A 19,704-nucleotide genomic window follows, 5' to 3' on the forward strand; every position below is an offset into this window, starting at 1 on the left:
TCTTTACAATAACACACAGTAGTGTTTGCTTTATAGCCTCTTCAGAATGATACTCAAACTTGTTATTATAGCACTCCTCCTTTTGACCAGTGTGTTTAGCCAAGATATGAATGTCGATGACATCTGGAGAGAACACAGCAAACAGGTAAGTCTAGTTAGTTGTTGTGCAGTCTATAGCAAAATAGCAACATTTTTACCAAATGTTGGTTACCAGTGCTGATCATTTAGTCGTCCGTAAGGCGTTTATTGTTTGTCTTTAAATGTCTTGATGAATTGAATACACAGGAGGACCACAATGGAAATAAGCCTTTTTTGTGTTATCCTTTTAGCATCCTTTTGTATACATCTGTACCACTGCACCCTTTTTGCAAACTGTTAATAAAGTATTCAATCAATCAAAAAACATTTCTTGTAATAATAAAAACAACAATATAGTAATAGTAAATATTATAATCAAAATCATCTTACTTTTTTCTCGTAGAGAAAAGTGCCACAATCTGAACCAGTTGTGAACGTCGTGAAGAGAGCAATAGCCTCCAGAGTCAGACTGTCTGGTAAGATGAAAGGCTAATTAAGATCAACATGTTTTAGCCGAGATTAGCCTACATTTGCAGTGTTTTCATTGATGAATTAATTTGTCTCTCTTTTTAACTAGCCAAAATGCAGTTAACACGGAAACGTAAGTTTTCCCCCTGTATCAGCCTTCAATTGGCCTATATCAGAGATAAGGGCTTTATTAACAAATGCCTAATTGATAATTGGATGTGACAGCTAATCATGATCAATTTAAGTCTTTGACAATATATGCCTTCTTCTCTCTGCCATTGTAAGTCACCTGCGATCATGTCACCCGTTAGAATAAAGCAAAATAGACTATAGGCCTGTTTGGTTACATTGAAAGTGCAATAGGCTATTTTGACACACTTCTTCCACCTCTTTCTAGGTCAGAAGTTTCAAGTCTTTGTGGGACTGATGGGGAAAAGGAGTTTTAAGGAACATGGTATGATTAATTGCATTGATAATTGATGCACAGGGCATTGCATTGATATGGGATTGTCTTGAAAATAGATTATTTCGTCCTTACAGGTGTCACCTGAAGACTGTCAACTGTGAAGAAAAGGCACATTTTTCCCCCAATGGTTGTTTCAGTAAAAAAGAAAAAAAAACTCAGTGTAAATGCTCCTATTAATATCTAGACGTAGCAGTGCCATCTAGTGGTTGTCGTCAATAGAGGTGAATTAGGCCTATCCATTTACAGTATAACATGTACATTACCAGTACATGTATAACATCACTTCAAAAGTGTTCAACATAGCATCACTTTTCATAATCAATCCTTTCAACACTTTGGTATCATCACAGGTTTATTAAGTGACTTTGTACAATACGAATGAAAAATAAAATTAAAAATACAGAGATGGAGTACATAGCCAAAGCAAAATGTGGTGTTGTATTTTATTCAAATCCCACTGATCTCAATTGTGCAGATTTACCGAAATATTCTCGTCCTGGCTCACTGAATCTATATGAAACAGCTGCTCTGCAGCAGAAACCACTTTATCGTTCTCTTAATATTACAAAATGTTTTACTTCAGCTGGCTCGGTAGATATATTTATATATAAAAATAAACTAAACTGAAATATAACACTTATGAAGTTATAAATGGTGGTCCGAGGCTAGTGGAAGTAGCTAAACAGAAGTAAAGAAAGAGTTACATTTTTGGAGAAAAAAGGAAAATAAAAAAACTTCAGGTGTTTTATCAAAGCCCAAGGTGCATTTTTGCTGTTTTTAGTTCCACGTTTCCTCAGATGTTGCATTGATACAGTTTCATATTAGTCTGCGTCACATAAATGGTAGGAGGATACGATTAACCTGTTACACTAAAAACAATAAAAATGTAGTTAATGCCTTTTCATTTTCTCTATTTAATACCTCATAGAAGATCCGGTGTGTATGTGTGTGTATATACATATATATATATATATATATATATATATATATATATATATATATATATATATATACACACACACACACCTTTCTTTATACCTGCTCAGTAAACAACTCACCGGAATATGATTGTACAACAGTTAGACATATTGTGTGTGTCTGTGTGTGTGTTTTAATTAGTTGCTCTGCATAAAAACGTAGACATCATTAATTAAATAGCAACCTTGGGAAAGAAAAATGGAGCAGCAGGGAGGTGGGGTGGGTTTCGGACAGTATTCAGTAATAACAATAATAATAACAACAATAATAATAATAATAATAATATGGGTTTGGCTTTTCTAAAATGGTATTATGTAATCTTTTGTTGTTGTTACGGTAAACACATTCCTTGGATGAGTCCCGAGGCAACTACGGAGCTCTCTGGTGGTGGTTCTGACAGTACATGCAGACCTCCCCCCTCTAGTGGCTGGGAGCAGGACCACAGTTGTGGTGGCGGTACATTAGAAAGAGAGGGACAGGAGAGTGGAAGGGGGGGTTGGGGGCAGTGCCACACACTGGTGTCCCGACTGGCAATGTTGGCATGGGGTGTCATGAGGCGGCCCCACTGACTGGCTTTTAAAAGATCTTGCCTTTCTTTTTGTTTTTCTCCAGAGTCCTGTGGGAAGTGAAAGATACAAACAATGTTTACCGTGTCATCTTAAAAAAAGTAAATGTTTAAAATGTACTTATTATCTCTCTGGGATGGAAAGCCTATTTTTGCACAGAAAAACATCTGGTGATATACATGCATTATGGCAGACACACATTCCTGGGAGCAACATTTGTATAGGTTATCAGTGGATATTGGTATTGATAATGGTATTTTACACTTAAACTAATCAAATGTCTTCAGTGTTCATTTGTAGTACATACAGTATGTGCTAGGCAGTTGAACCAACACATGGTGGCACAATTGTCTAAGAAAAGATGGAGGAACCAAATCTTCATAGTTTGATATGAGTATTCTTATTTCTATCCTACTACCACACATCAACTAGTGGGATGAATCTCAGCCGTGACCCAATATAGCAGCGCTAGTCCGAGTAGGATATTGCTCATTTGTCTTTCTACGTCCGTCAATACGTGCCGTGTCAGATTACTACACAAGGCAGAGGCTGTCAAAGAGAAATAGGAATGTGTTTTTACACAAATTGAGTTGCATGGCATTAATGTTGAATTAACTGCATGTTTTGCTTTACATCGTGCAAGTTTGATTGACAGTGTAACTGGGACTGTTCAGAAGCAAATAATCAAGTCATGAGATCGCAAAGATGTATGAATCGTGATCTTTTACGAATAATTGTGCAGCCTTAAGCATCACTGGAGCTAATCTCCCCAAGGCTATACAAGAAAGCTACTTCCTTCCCTTGAGTCCAGGCTTCATCCCCAGGAAGGGGCAGTGAGTGGCCTGTCCGTTCATTTGCGAAAATAAAAGGCTGTGATTGGTAGAGATTCCGCTGAGGTGTCTATCAAAAGATATACTTCAGTTTAATCTACTGCTTCCTATAGGTTTATTTTGCAACACTTAAACAGGAAAAAAAACATAAAGCTACACGAGCTACTATATAAGCAATATTTTGTCTTTGTTTTACCCTCATCAGCTTTTACACCTATATTCCAGGGGTGAGGTCACCGCTTTAGTGTGGCATAAAGACTCATTTTATGGTTTCGGATCCTCCCTTTTTACAGCGTTTCTCTGATACCAATTCAATCATGATACCATGAAATCTATTAATTGAAATAAACAGTGTTGTTGTCGTCTGTGATGAAACGGACACCAGGATTCCTTTTTCTTTTTTCTAAGTATGCCTCCTCCGTACCTGGAGGCATCAAGTCTCTGCTGTTCCAGGCGCTGCTGCGCCTCCCAGTTGGCCCGGTCCTCCTCAAACTGACGCCTCTTCTCCTCCAGCTCCTTGTGCTGGGCCTCCAAGTTCTTCTTCATCTGCTCATGACGCCGCTGCAGCTGCAGGGACAGGAATGAGGATACACAGTTAACACTTGTTCACAAATGGACGCTTACATTTCTACTCTTCTGAGTTAAATCGATACTAAGGATTTTACTGTGTAACAGACAGCAGCATCGGTTGAGGGGAATGATATATGCCTTATAGGTTAGATTTGTTTGCCCTAAATGTATGCATATTTCAAACAGATTTGTGGACACCATGAGTGAATGCACACAAATATGAGCCAACAGTCAACAATCATTGTGTACATTATAAAAACATTCTCACAATTTTATAATCAAATATTTAAATCAATGTGCTAATAATCACATGTAGAAACAAAATCCAACTAGACCCCCTCTCAATAACTCTCAAACACAAATAGAAGTGTTCAGCAGAACATCACATTATCAGCTAGACACTAACAGAGTGCATCCCCACCCAAGTAAAGACAGACAGAACAGACAGTGACTAACTACGGTAACATTTGTTTTACCTCTGCCTCCGAGTCTTTCAACTTCTGCACTTTCTCTTTGACTTTCATCTCGAACACCTGCTCCATCTCCATCTCCATCTTCTTCATCTTGGTCACGTGATCTCTCCTCTCCTCCTCCATTTGAGCCAAGGGGCTCCTGCAAAAGGGGAAGAGACACACACATATACAGAGTCAGCATCAGACATGCACTAGAGCGCATCACCAGTGACCTCCTCACCAGTTAGATGGTACATAATTATTGTAAACAGTGAACACTGGCCCTTCTTTCCCAGGATAGATGCAACATGTAGGAGTAGTTGAAGGGACACGGTGCGAGAGGAGGGCTGTAGGAGTGACAGGACCCAGGAGGGCTGGGACAGGGTTAAGGACACCCTACCAAACGACCAGGCCTGTGGGAGCATGAGGACCGAAAAGCTGAAGCAAAGAAGAAACCTTTGAACTGTAAAGCGCATAAGCAAAGGTTTGCTTTAAATGTTAGTGATGATCAAGCTAGTTCCATTTGCAGAGTTAGCATGGATGTTGTTAGACTGGACTAATGGTGATGGCTGGAGGTGGATAGAAACCCAAGAAGTACAAAGGCACACAGACACCTAAAGAACTGGCATAATTTAAGTGCAGAAATTGATTCCCAACTGATTTTCCTTGTGATGGTTCCATGAAAACATCGACCAAGAGTGGAAGATAAGGGGAATGCAGAACAATAAGAGTGGTAAAAAGAGGATGCAAAGGGGCATAATAGAAGAGAGAATGTCAAATGGTACAAAGAGTACCATTAGAAGAAAGGATGCCAAATTATACAACGGGGAACATTAAAAGAGAACATTCTGGATGGTACAAAGGGAGATAATAGAAGCGGGCTACAAACAAGAAAACACCTTAAACAAGGGTCTGAAACGACAAACAAAAAAAATGACCACTTACATTCCTTCAACTGTGTCATGTCTAAAAAACAAACACACACAAATACACACATAGCATGCAGTGATGAGACCATGCACTAGAATAAAACAGAAGAACTACCGTCTAAACTACTACTACCAATCAAGGTCTAAGATTCAAACTAGATTTTCCACTGTGAATTGGAATAAAGCCAATGCTTAGGAACAAAAATACCAATGTCTCTTTTGAGACCGTTATCAACTAATATAATTAATATATTAGTAGTGTATTTAATAAGCTTAGCTGTGTGTTAAGACAGCATTATGAGGCTGCTAGTGCTATTCAGCAATAAAGACAGTTTTAGCTTGGCGAGCGATAGCCGTTACTCGAAAGCAGCAAAATGTCCCCTTTTGAGCAACCATTTCAAATGAAGATCTTGTTTGTATGCAACGAATGTAATTGAATGATAGGTTGACTACAATAGCAACATCCATTATGAATGTCACATGCCTAACACAAGACAAAAACCATGTGATAAACAGAAAACACTGTGGAAAAGCATCTGCTAACCAGGAACAGCAATTACCTATAGTATCTACCTAGGTAGAATAGATCTGAATGATTAAATAATGTGAAAACAGCACAGGCTTTGGTCATAAGCTGACTAATGTATATGTTTAAACACGTCATATAGCAGATTTCTCTCTTATCTACATTCTGGAAAACAATTAATCCAACTGTACTAACTAAACAGTGCAATCCAACACATAGTTTCCTAGCATGTTCAGTTGCCCAGGACAAAAATGTCAGTGTCTTGAAACTCTGGCTCAAATCAAACATAAACAGTAAAGATCAAGAGAACTAATGTCTTCAAAGCCAGAACACTGACACCATACATCAGTGGTTCTCAAAGTGGTGTCCAGGACCTTTACAGGTCTGTAACTCTGAGTGTACCAGGTCCATTTGGTTCAATTTGTACACTCTCAGAGTTACGTTAGTACTTGAAAATAAAAAGTTTGAGAACCACGGCCATACATTAATAGCATGCAATTAGGTGTAGTTCCTGAACATGGAAATAAATCAACATTTTGAAAAAGGGCTTAACAGAAAACATTAGGTCAATAAATTCTACAATTCTGCAAACAATTTCGCCAGTAGCTATACTAATCAGATTTCAAAACAGACAAGAGTCTCCAAACAATGGATGGCTGTGTCAAAGTGTCAGATAAAGTAGAAAATCATCACCACTACATTTACCCGCATTAGGCCGACAAGTGGCAATTTATCCTGATGCCTGCCTGGTAAGGTGGTCTACTCCAGTGGTTTTCAAACATTTTATGCGCAAGGCACACAAATAAACAATTCAAAATCTCAAGGCACACCTGTATTCATAGGGACAATAGCCGATCTACAAGCTCTCAACATGTCACACCATGACGCATTGTGAGGTCGTAGAACTATTTTTTTACTAAATTGAACTACTAAATTGTGCAAACATTAAAAACAAAAAACAATTTATATAATTTGTTTATATGTTTACCTATAATAACATGCCCAAAATAGGGACACCAGGTTGAAAGCTATTAAAATATATTTCTTTAGTACACAGCATTTGCCTTTGTATTGGTAAATGAGTATGCGCATATAGTAAGAAAAAAATGCAATACATTATATTGCAATAATAATGTGTGGTTGTCACAAAGTCCCAAACAAAAAGTCACACCTGGACGTGTCAAACCAGTGTGACCCCTGCACACCCGTTGGGAACCACTAATCTACTCTACCAGACAATTTGGCAAGTCACCATCAACCGTTTTAGACGTCCCATGTTGTTCTGAAAATCTTGGTAGGCTTGAAGTTGCTGGTAAATGTTTGCCATGTACTTAACAACAACCCCCCTTTCTAGCCAAATAACATCAGTCAAGGACTTACTTAGTGGACAGTTGACCCTTGGCCCTGTTGTTATCCACTCCATTGTAGGTGACTGCAGCTAGCTTCCTGCTGCGGTAGTTTTCATAGTGGACGTTGTTGGTGACGTCCTTCAGGTCCTGCATGTGAGTTCTGGAGAGACACCACAGAGAGAGAATCAGAACAGTGGGTGAGAAAAACTCTCTAAAGCCCGATTCATATTTTGTTGCGCTATTCTCAGCCGCTCTGGTTACATTCGTACACTCAAAAGTTTTACAGTGTACCCACACAGTTCACTGATGCTTCCTCTGGTAGTTTATTCAGCAGGAAAAGGCGGATGTTAAAGTGTCTACCGGTGTATATAGTTATTGAGACTTTAATATTCAACTACACAGCCCCAAGCATAATCTATGGTTTACTCCCTTTGTTCATTTTGGGATGAGAGCAATGATTTGTCATTACCTGATGAGCATGTCTCTGAGGATGGTGAAGTCACAGTGGTCACCGTTTTCAACTGATCAAGGACGAAAAAACAAATGCATCACAATCTTAATTAATTCACTTGGCCATTTAACATGAAAAGAAAATAGTCTAAATCAGTGGTTCTCAGACTGATGGATCTGTGATCTTGTGGGACTAGCTGCTGTGTAAGGTTAAAGGTGCCTTATTTGTATTACCATTTCTATAGTTGAATGTGTTTACTTTCTATATTCGACTTGCATTAAAGCAAGTGGTAAGTACACCGTTGTCCATTCTCGTCTTACCTTCTGCCACACCCCAGGGGTACTGTCTTCCCCTGGCCCTCTTGCCATTCACCTCCATGATGGTGTTACTTCCCACTACAGCCAGTGGCAACTTGTCCTGAAACAAAAAACAGTAACGCGTGACCAAGGGAGGAAATTAAGTTTAGCTGATAAACATTTGGTTGATCCCAAAATAACATTTGGCTGATCCCAAAATTCACCACAAGTTTTTGTCCTTTCTGAAATACCGATATTTAGAAACAGAATAGCACCTCTACAACAGTACAACAACAAGTAGAAGTTGGTAGAATAGAGAAACAGCCTAAATGATGCAGCCTTTGGTTGATCTTAATTCGCTACTCTGAATATAAAGGCTAAACTATACTTTGAACAAATATGCAGTATGAAAAACGTGTTAATGTAAAACATGTGATTTTTGCTGTACAACAAAATATGAATTAGACTTAACAGTAAGCAACACTTTGTAACGTGGTGTGTAGACCTCGCAAGTCACCTACCTTTATCTTCTTCACCAGCCTGTTCTCTTCCTCGTCGTCGGTCTCTGGGAACTCATAGATTTTGATTTTGTGCTCTTGGATTTCCCGCATGATCTGTGGGCAGAATGTGGACAGAGAGAATGGTCTCTTAGATTTCTTTCAATCACAACCCAACCAATGCAAGTTTGGACACATGAATTAGAAAAAAAGATGACATGGTCTATGAAACAATGGTTCCTAAAGGGTGATGCATTCTTAGTTCCGCCGGTGTTGCTTACTGAAACAATGAAGCCGACCCACACACAGCGTAATGCATAGTGAGCTTATAGATCTACTATTTTTGTTGCACAACCAAGTATAACAGGCCCTTTAGAGCACATCATCACGTTCACTCACGTTAGCTCCTGCTGTCAGAAGCATATTTACTGTACACAGAAGTGTTATCCAGATCTGCCCTACACAAATCAATTTCAAATGACCATGGTCAGATGTTTTACCAATCGGTCTGCTTATTCTGATAAATCAGAACTAATCATCGGGTATTAAAAATGGAGAGTTTCTGGGCCAACTCTTCTGGCACCCAAGGAGCTAGTTATGAGAGCCCTCTTTGTTCTCTCCAGTTTCTTTTTTTTTTAAACTAAACAATTACATAAAAACCACACTACTCCAGAGGCTGCTCTTTAATCAGAAGAGCCTTACATCTAGTAATGTCACGTGTGCATATAATCACAAAAACAAATGCATCCTGCCACAATCGTTAACCACATTAACCCCGGCACATCGTGACCCGTTCTGAGCTTCTTGCAGGTCAGCTCTTTTTGACCTGCCAGGTGATTAGATTGGGCTTCTTGGGTGATCAATTGAGTTGACCAAACACAACCATCATTCACAATTATGGTTTGATGTGCAAAAAAAAAACAATGTCTCCCCAGATAGTCAGAATGTATTACCTTACCTTTATTGTTCATATTTAATTCTTGACTCATTCTTTGTTAGGTTTAATTATTAAATTATACTTATTCTATGCTTGTATTTATTCTAATTAGCAGACTATAATAAGATAAGCAATGGTGTTTTCACTGTCTGACACTGGGTGCTCATGTTCCCGAAAAGGTTGCCGCCCCTGGTATAGGAAGTGGTTAAATAGCTAAATCATTTCTTGTCTGGGCTTTGTTCAAAACCACTCACCTGCTTCTTGAACTGTGTGCACTCCTCTGGGGTGAGGGTGTCTGCTTTGGCGATCAGCGGAATGACGTTAACTTTCTCATGCAACCGTTTCATGAATTCAATGTCTAGAGGCTTCAGGCTGCAGGGACACAAAGGCACAGGCTTGTAAACAGGTTTGGATACTAACTTTATTTTATCATTATTTTATCATGGTCATAGTGGCTGGGGAGGGAGAACAACAAATAATGCATAATGATTCTTTGTGTCAGGTACAACAAAGCCAAGATTTAGACAGAAAGTCACTGTATAATAGCAAAAAATAATAATGCTTATTTATCAATAGCCATACATTTATTAGGCTTTAAGACAATAAGAATGGCTATGTGCATAAAGACCTCTTAGTGTTTTGAACTCTTATTCAAGCAGCAATGACAATACATTGACAAGCTAGGGGATTAAAGATGTTCTGATGTGACAGTGGAATTAATAAATGACTGTTCATAGCACTCAATGAAGAAGCTAACTATAGATCTTGAACCCTGTCGTGGCACACATGTGAAACCAAAAGCTCAGCATTGCTTGCCGGAGCTCACAGTAACCATACTCGTAAAATTCAGTTAGTCCAAATGGACCTGTCTGATTCAGCCATTTTTAAAAGTGACTAATGGATTCCTCAAAAAGAACTCCAGGGAACACACAGAGCAGAATACAGTTTGCTGCTCAATATCCAGATTGTCTGTACTGAGGCTTGCTCTGAGTAACATGAGGTTACTGTGGTTCGTGTGAGAGAGCGGTCAGCTGGTGCATGAGAGTGTGTGTTTGTGTTAGCAGTAAGCATATGCTGACCATCCTCAATGCTAGAGTGCTGCTTGTCCGGGTACAGAGAGCAGGCTTGTACACAGTACACACAATGTCTTATAGAGGACACAGATTGAGGTTGGAGGGATGGAGGAAGAAAGAAAGATTGGAGGGAGGGAGAAAGGGAGGGGGGGAGAGAGAGAGAGAAAGAAAGGACATAGGCTTCATCACTGGATCAAATGGATGGCTAAATTAACACTGAGGATTTTACTGTGCAAGTGGCTAGTGCAGAGCTGTGCATTTACATGCACTCAAATTCAGAAACTCTACACGTGATTCACATTACAACCAGCCACATGCACACCTCCTGAAAGAGACCCAAGCAGGCAAGCACCAAAGCAAAATGTGTACAGCCTCTTTCATATAGTGAGTCAGTGACTCTTCAGCGCTGTAATAGCAGAGCTGCCGTACAACTACAGAAGGTTTGGCTGACTGGGACTAATAAAAGAAAATCTATAAAACATTTCTCATAGTCAACACTTTATAAAACATTTAGGCATTACTATCATCTGCTACAGATACTGCAATCTCATCTCTGTCTCTGAATGCCTCGTGTGAGATCATTATTAACCCTGACTTCACCGGGCCAGCTGACTTGGAACACACAATTTACAATGGCCTCCCGGAGGGTTGCACAATAAACACATTCACACACTCGACTAGGAGCTGCCAAGTACTATCACAGCCTTCTACTGGAGGCCACTGAGCTGCTCCAGAGAAGTGATAGGCTATATTTTTTACTCCAGTGGACAATCCTGAACATGATGATGTGTCCGAGTGCATCAGAAGGTGAGAGCTATTTCAAGGCAATGCTACTACCAGACTCACCCGTGGCCCGAGGGGGCGATGAAGTAGAGGCAGCAATGGATTCGGCTATCGGGCATCTGTCGCCTGTTCACCCGTGACTCTGAGTTCAGGTAGTCCTCAAACTTGCTGTCTATATGGTCGATGACTGGCTGCCAGCTGCACAATGCAAATTACATCCATAGTCAGGAAACTGAAACCACCCACATGCCAAATTGACCAGTGATTAATGGTACAAAATGTAGGCGCTCTTTACCAGTTGCTGTTGTCGACAGCATCTCCAAAACCTGGGGTGTCGACTATTGTGAGCAGTAGCTGGACGCCGCCTTCCTTTACTAACACTTTGGATTGCTCCACCTAGGACAGAGAAAGGACATAAAATCATTGGAATTCTTATTCAGTCAACATATGATTTTTTTAAAAATAAAAGGTAACATTGGATTTACAGTATCCTTGTGAGAACACACCTTGTGTTCTCACCAGACACGAAAATATTTGTTTTAGTGGCTTGATTACATACAGTAAATGCAAAGACACGACTTGGTGCAGCGTTGCATCGAGTGGCGCCGTGAACTAAGCGAATGGGGCGACGTGAACACATCGATTCAGCACTTCAGTATCTTCGCTGCAGCTGGAAAATCCCAACTGAGGCAACGTTCGCCCCCCCCCCCACTTGACCCTTTGCGTCACCACAGCCAATCATCGTTGAAGTTGTTCTGTAGGATACTATATGCTACTCTGAAGATGGCAACTTGACTCCTTGATTGATCCAGCTCCAACCGACGAGGAACCAGCAACACGGGAAAGACAACACACAAGCCTTTACAGAGGCTGCTCATAAATAATATAGAAATACAAATTATGTTCAATAGTAATGAGCAGGTGGCTCTTAAAAGAGCCATTTTGGGTGTTTTTGTAACTCAGAGTGTACAAATTGAACCATCTGCCAGGACGGAGAAAAATACAGTCGATGTGTTTTTGACAGCTTGATTGAATTAAGTTGGGGCGAAATGCCAAAATATTCCTATCGGCCATTGTTGGCCCAAAAATCGCCGTTCGCCGATATATTCACGCTAGAAAAGCAATAATGTGAGAACAGCTCCCAGTCCTTTAAGCTCGAGTTATACTTCACCGTACAGCGGGTCGCGTGTCTAAAGGAGGAGGCAGACCATTAGGATACATTTATTTAGCAAAATAAAATGACAAATATCGGCCAAAAGAATCGGCCAATAAAAACAACCAATATATTCGCCATATCGTCCAACCTTAGATTGTATTGATACATTTTAGTCATGAAATTTATACAATTTGGTACAGTTTCCATGTATGTGAAGTGACTGACAACAAGCAAGAGGCGATTAGTTGAGCACGCGAATGAACACTTTTCTCCCATCGCAACACACAGCAACCAAAATGACTCAAGCAACTAGAAATATATTTTATCTTCCGGTCTGAATGAACCCGTAATCGTACAATGGTTTCCCATGCCAAAAATAGCAGATCTAGAAACTCACAATGTGTCGCGCCCATCGTACGATGAAGTATGAATTAGGCATGACTATGACTAGCTAGCTTTATAGTCCCAATCTGTCCCTCCATCAGATGTCCCTGCCCTTGCATGGCATGTACATGTGTACATGACACAAAAAACAATGACGCTGGGCCTGGGCAACGTGTGCCGACATGCACTGCAATACTGTGCTATTAGCCAACTATGTTGATGAACCAGAGGAGCAAATGAGCATCTGGAAATAGCAGTGTTGTGAGCCAGGAACCAGACAGACCACGTTGAGTGTATGGCACTTGAAACACTCAGGCTTCTGGGCCGTGTTATGTAATTAGGAAAGATAAACATTAAGACATGATCACTCGCCAACTGCTAGAACAAAAAACAGGGATAATAACCTGAAGTGATTGTCTAAATCTCAAATGCAGAGCATAAGCCAAATGCTTCAACTTTCACCTACTCGTGAGCTTCACGGAATGTCATGATCTGTGGTTAGGAACATATTGGCCTTGGAGGCGTAAAGGGATACGCCAATTTTTCGGCACATAAGCTCTTTCAGCTCACTGCAGTGCAGTGCTGGAACACTGGAAGGAGTTTCACCTCTGTGTATCTGTATTTAGCACATTGCACACTAGCACAATGGTGGATGGCATAAGCTATCCTGGCAATGTCTCAATCCTCTCTAGGAGCTGGATACATGGCGTGATCGTTTTACAAGCTCTAGTTAAGCAATCATTTGACTAAAGACTAAATCTGCCCAAAAGCAGCAGTGTAATAGGTCAAATGCAGCTTTACTTGTACTCTACCTGTACAGTCTTTTTAATTCGATGTGAAGGTCCAGGGTACTCTGCTGAATACAGGTCTGTTAGGAACAGAGAGTTGATCAATGTGGACTTTCCCAGCCCCGACTCACCTGGAAAAAGAAAAAAAGGAGAGGGCAACCACATCAGGATTTGGGGAAAACTCATCTCTCATTATGTAAAGACACTTACACATATGAAGATAAAAAAGTGAATTCATAAAAAATACATGTTATCAATTGCCCCTCTGTTACGCCAAATCACAGATCAGTATTGGCATTACAATAGGAGTGGAAACCAATAAATGAATCACCCAACATAAAAACAATTGAAAGTCCATGCAGTGTAATTGAGGAGGCACTGGCATTTGTTTAAGGGCAAAGACAACAACATAACACAGTGAATGGCTCGCTGTGCGGTCTGCAGGGCTTCTCAAGCATGCCCAGCCATTCTGTGCCTGGTCTCCGAGCTCGCAATGAATGGGATCATTAGCCCGATGGAAATGACCACTGGCACTGACTGTCCGCTCTGGTTGGTAGCCATGAGTCAATATTTGAAGAGCCACCCTTTACTAAAATGGTTGTATTTAAGTTAACTGTTTGCACACAGCAACAGCTGAGTTTATTGTCCATACATGGTGCATGTAACAATGTGCCACTGCATGGATGTTAACCGTGATGCGTATGTGACATGATTACAAGCAAGAGGCATGAGGTGGACCACTCAGAGCTGTATGGAACTAAATGGGTTGATGTGTCATGTGCTCAGTGAGGCACGGTGCGACGTGCCAATTGCTGCCGAGTGCTGCACCTTCCCGCTCTAGCTCTCCCTCTCTCAGCGTTCTTCTTTCACACCACCCTGCTGATGCAAGGTGTTGCAAATTAAGCATGTGAGAGAGCAAGTAATGCTAAAAAAGACTTGAGAAACTAAAGAAAAGTGACAGTGACAGCACCAAAAAGGCTATCATTACCTTTTTTTCAAACTTGTGAAATCACTCCAACCATTTCCTTTTTTTCTGAATGAGATGTCACTTCTACACGAATGCACTATGCATATGTATTTCTGTGTATTAACATTCTGCTAAATGGCTAATAGTGGATGTATTTGTAACAGGCCAAAGCATTTATCCAGCTCATTTACTTTATAAGGCTAATTCAAAGGATGTGGGCTTTGCAACAGACGAACCATTTCTCGTGCATGCGGCTCGTAACACAAAATGATGAGAGTGCAACACAAAGAATTGGTCCTGTTTAATAAGTGCCACTGTAAACCAATAGGCTGAAACAGAAGCTGACTGTACGGCGCGCAATGGGAGACGAGCTATTCTTAGAGGCGCGGCGGGGACACATTCTGTTCATCTCACCACAGGAAATGGTTTTGACCCAAAGAAACATTTTCCCTCCAAACAGGGGCTGATTAGCCAAGGAAGGTCTTGGCTTTGTGTCAACCACCACATCCAAGTGCTTCAGAAGAATGCTTGTATTTTAACTTGCAGAGGGCAGTTCTGGATATAGTTAATGTAAATGTTTCTGTTCTGAGAGGAAGAGAAGTCAAGGAGCTGAAGTCAAGATTAAGTCAACTAAAGGAACCGGGATGTTCTCCTCCTGAACCAACTCACAACAGTTACCAGTGACCAATCCAGATACATGTACACATGTCTGCGGCTGCATACTCTCACTTTCATCCTGACACACACAACAGTACAAACACATGTGCGGACACACACACACACACACACACACACACACACACACACACACACACACACACACACACACACACACACACACACTCTAAATAACAAACAAACCACAGCACAAGACTTTAAAATGCCAACCACAATGAATACAATGAAATGATTGAAACAAAGCAAGGGAAAAGTGAGGGCTGTATAGCGTGTGTTCTTACCCACAACCATCAGGGTGAACTCAAAGCCCCTCTTCACTGACTTCCTGTACACTTGGTTGGGAAGGCTTGCAAAGCCCACATATCCCTCCAGATTCTTTTGTTGCTGAAAGGTAGCAAGAAAAACACAAACTTTATCACGAGCATCGTAACATTATTACATTAAGTTATCCTCTACTTGTTGCAAACTATTCCATTTCTCTCAACAGCTATTGCTATTATTACTTAAACTGGAATGCAGATCCTTTTCTATGTAGTCCAGTCATTCAAAAAAAAAATCACACCTGTGTGAAGGTAGCGGTGCCTTTGATACATTTTGTCATCAATAAGTGTTTATAATGTGTTTATAGCCACGTGTCACGTGAAGCTTGACCAATCACTTTGTTGACGTGTCTGACCAATCAGAACGTTGACGCAAAAGCCAGGTATAGAGGGCTAATATCCGCTCTATACCTAAAGGTATAGAGCGGCTAGCGCCGCTAAAAAAGACAAGAAAGTAGGGCAAAAAGACAATACAATAGTAATAACACAATACTCACTGCTGTTTTTTGTTTCCAACATGCAGAAAGGGCGGCATTTCCAGGGTCATAAAACAAACAGGAGAGAACACAAAGTCAAGACATCTGACAAACAAAAAGCAATTCTGTTTTTGGAATCAGTCTCACAAGCCATCAAGTCAATAAGTTAAATGATGCGCGCTTTGGCCAGGATAAAAGTGCAGATAGTTGGCTAGCGTGATGCAATGTTCCAGTCCACTAGGTCTTTTAATGTCAATGCCGGGCACCATCAAGCAAGGCCCATTTACCATTAGTTTGCTTAGCCCGGAGGCTAGGCGTTGACCTATCTCTCCCCCACAGCAGCCCATGAGTTTTAATGCTGCTACCATAGAACAGTGGTTCTCAACCTGTGGGTCGGGACCACCACGGGGATCCCCAAATGATTTTTTTTTTGGGGGGGGGTCCCCAGATGACAGTGAAATGACAATTTAAGGACTTTTAAGACCAAAAAAAAAGGTAATCAACAAAACTATGCTATAAAAACTGGTCAAACATTAGCCAAATTGTCAAATAATATTTCCTGGTGCCCACTCTTCTCAAGAAATTGTGCACACGCTCCCTAGTGCCCACTCTGTTTTGGTGCCCAGATTTCCCTGGTACCCACTCTTCATGGTGCCCAGATTTTCCTAGTGCTCACTCTTCCTAGTGCCCACTCTGTTTTGGTGTCCAGATTTCCCTAGTGCCCACTCTTCTCACCCCAAAGAGCCAAGATTTCCTACAAGCTCACACGCTTGTAAATATACTATTTTCACAATATTTATCTGTGGAACAGGGTCAAACAAAATGTAATGCCTCAACTGCTGCATTTCAAGTGCTTGACAGGGTGGGGGCCCCTAGTTCAAATGTGATTATTTTGGGGGGGTCATGGCCTGAAAAGGTTGAGAACCACTGCCATAGAACATGGTGTCTAGCTGACAGGATGTGCTGCATTTTACAGCATCAGTGTGGTGAACATGACCTACTCTTTGACAGCAGAAATATCACAATCGCAATTGAACAAAGATGAAGAATGTTATGTGTGAGACTGTGAGGACATCCTGAATGTAGTTTTGAAATGACTATTGGTTTCGGTGTTAGGTCTGACAGCAGTCACAGCACGTCTGAGGAAGTGGTGACAGGTGTAAGACTGAAACAGAGGTGGAGGATGATGAGTTTAATAATGAGTTCCTCATCAACAGCACACAATTTTCTTGAAAAACAGGTTGAGTGTGCCGAGTGAGTAGGAGATCAATCAAAGGACAGGGATTTATAAAGTGAAAACATGGACAAAAGGAGATCCAGCATAATCCAGATTAAATGGAATCTCTAACCTCCAGATCTTTTCCTAAATCATAGGAACACTTTCTCGTTTTGATGCACAACTCACACACGCACAATCACGCACGCACAGAGTGAACGAGGGACAGACAGACAGACACACACACACACACACACACACACACACACACACAGATCAAGGAAAATACAGATCTAAACATCCAGCTTTTGAACCGTTTTGCACTGACTAACCCAGTCAGATTTTTTTTTTATTCTGGTTATCTCACCAAAAATAAACCAGAATCAGCCAAGTAACTCATAACGTTGCGTTGTTAGCAACCATGGTGTAGCTACGTTTAGCAAATGTCGTTAGCTCTCAAGCTGAGGAGACAAGTTGCCATTAATGTTAGCCGTTTAACCCAACACACTTAACTAAGTTAACTTAGCCAGGGGACACCCTTGAAACACCCAACAGCAGCTTAAGCGTAACTTTAACAGTGTAAAGAGCAGCAAGTACCACAAACACAACAGTGTATAACAGAAAGCTAGCTAAAGAAAGACAGGAAATGACACTCCCGTTAGGTTAGCAGCTAAGCTAACATTTAGGCTAGCTTTAGCTACAGATCCAAGTGGTTGGGGGACGACTGGGCGTTGGTTGCTCTGGACAACTGTTAGTGGCTTAAATACTATGCAAAGACAAACTCCCTTAAAGCTGCACTCTGGTGCTAAAACAACATTTAGTATAGCTACTGCTTAACAGCGACGTTTTATCCATATCTAGTGACACGGTAGACAAGCTAAAGTCTCTCACCCATAATGTTGACGTTCCCTGCCGCCTCAAAAAACCGATCATTCACAACCCGACATTCCCCTTCTCTCTTTGCTACTTTGCTTTGGCTACGCAGTAAAATGTACGTAAGGGAGATGGTGGAGACGAAGCGCACGCCCCGAAACCAGCGCACGTCTGTTCGTGAATCGCACGAGGAAGAACAACGGGCCAGCGTTGCCAGACTTTGCGTGGGAGAAATAAGCGACCGGGTCTATGAAAACAAGCCTCAAAGAAGCGACTATTGTAGGCCTCATGAGCACGTCGGAACGTTGAAAATAGCAGATCTTGCGACGCTTTGTGAGTGAGCTTGTAGATCTAAAAATAATAATAATCTTGAAATAAAATGTGAAATATTTGTAAGATTTTTTGAAACATTCTTCAAACAGCACAAATCTGGCACAACACATTTTCAGACGGGGGTTATAGGGACAAATACTTGGGGGGTCCATGACATGAAAATATTTTGAGAACCACTGGTTTAAATATGAATTAGCCCAAACAAGCCCAAATAAGCAACTACACTTTAGAAACAAGCCCAAAAAAACCGCAACCCACAATATCTACAAGCAACTTATAGAATTTCGATGAATTGAGTTCAAAGGACCCTAATGGAAACAAGCCATAGCGCTTTCTTGGGTATAATCCTTTCCTGTGCTATTTTTTTGCAAACTGCTAATAAAGTATTCAATCAATCAATCAATCAAAGAAAAAGAAGCCCAAAGTCGCTTATAATAAGTGGACATGGCAACAATGACAACGGCGTCTTCTCGCGACAGTCTGTACATTCTTTCAGTCTGGGCGAGTTATCGCGACAGTGAATTTAGTCGTTCATGAGCAGGGTTGCCATGTCTGCTTATTAGCCACTTTGGGCTTCTTTTTCTGTAAAGTTGCTTTTAAATATTGGTAGTTGCTTATTTTGGGCTTGTTTCCTAATGTTGTTTAAACCAGTGGTTCTTAAACAGTCAAGTCAAGTCAAGGACCCCCCAAATGAATATGTAGTTGTCTTGTCTGCAGATTGAGGACAGAGTAGCTACAGCAACTTGCTACGGGCCTGCAGTCTTCAAGATACACCACAATATTTGGGATCCCCCTGTATTTGTCAAAATACTTCCAAAACGTTAATGAAGTCCACGATCATAACACCAGAGGCAGCTCCACGAATCATGTTCAACCCAGATTTGGCTCAACAGGGAATTAACTCGTTCTCATGCTATTCATCAAAAATGTGGAATGCCCTACCAAAAGGAGTAAAGGAGTGTAAACCCTACTCACTTTCAAAACTGCCCTAAAGATACACCTTCTGCAATTCGAAAATGGCCCCTGTCTAAGTCTTAACCTACGCCCCCTGGGACCCCCATACAAGATTTGTGTTCTTGAAATGTTTTGAAAATATTCCACACTTTTCAAATGTTTTTGTTTGTTTGAAAAAAAAGCAGATCTACAAGCTCACAACACGTCACATCGTTGTGAGCTTGTAGATCAGCTGTTTTCAAAGGTTCATGTGTTCATGTAGCCTCGTTGCTTCTTTTGGACTTGTTTTATAGACCTGGTTACTTGTTTC

The 19,704-nt window shown here is 40.9% G+C and overlaps 1 protein-coding gene across 2 annotated transcripts; it reads right to left on the reverse strand.

Annotated features, from left to right (window-relative positions):
• Window positions 1-1,346: 1,346 nt before the first annotated feature.
• Window positions 1,347-15,601, reverse strand: septin7b (septin 7b). 2 transcript variants are annotated; one of them, XM_084051256.1, is made up of 13 exons: window positions 15,504-15,601; window positions 13,602-13,708; window positions 11,545-11,645; window positions 11,313-11,447; window positions 9,648-9,765; window positions 8,481-8,573; window positions 7,984-8,080; window positions 7,682-7,733; window positions 7,244-7,372; window positions 5,354-5,374; window positions 4,433-4,568; window positions 3,811-3,953; window positions 1,347-2,606 (listed from the first exon to the last, which is right to left on the reverse strand). In XM_084051256.1, exons 1-13 carry the CDS (start codon window positions 15,511-15,513, stop codon window positions 2,567-2,569), a joined length of 1,182 nt encoding a protein of 393 aa, XP_083907382.1. In that variant the 5' UTR covers window positions 15,514-15,601; the 3' UTR covers window positions 1,347-2,566. The 2 variants fall into 2 exon arrangements, with proteins under 2 accessions (XP_083907382.1, XP_083907383.1); XM_084051257.1 differs by lacking the exon at window positions 5,354-5,374.
• Between the last annotated feature and the right edge of the window lie 4,103 nt (window positions 15,602-19,704).

The sequence above is a fragment of the Gymnoscopelus microlampas genome (genome assembly GCF_963454915.1).
Source record: "Gymnoscopelus microlampas genome assembly, chromosome: 3".
NCBI lineage: Eukaryota > Metazoa > Chordata > Actinopteri > Myctophiformes > Myctophidae > Gymnoscopelus > Gymnoscopelus microlampas.

Bases quoted from the DNA above. Each gene is read 5' to 3' on its own strand.
- septin7b (XM_084051256.1), bottom strand. The intron at 11,646-13,601 runs GTAGAGTACAAG...TCTCTGTCCTAG, and splicing joins GAATTAAAAAGACTGTACAG to GTGGAGCAATCCAAAGTGTT. The intron at 8,574-9,647 runs GTGAGTGGTTTT...TTCTGCCCACAG, and splicing joins GCACACAGTTCAAGAAGCAG to ATCATGCGGGAAATCCAAGA.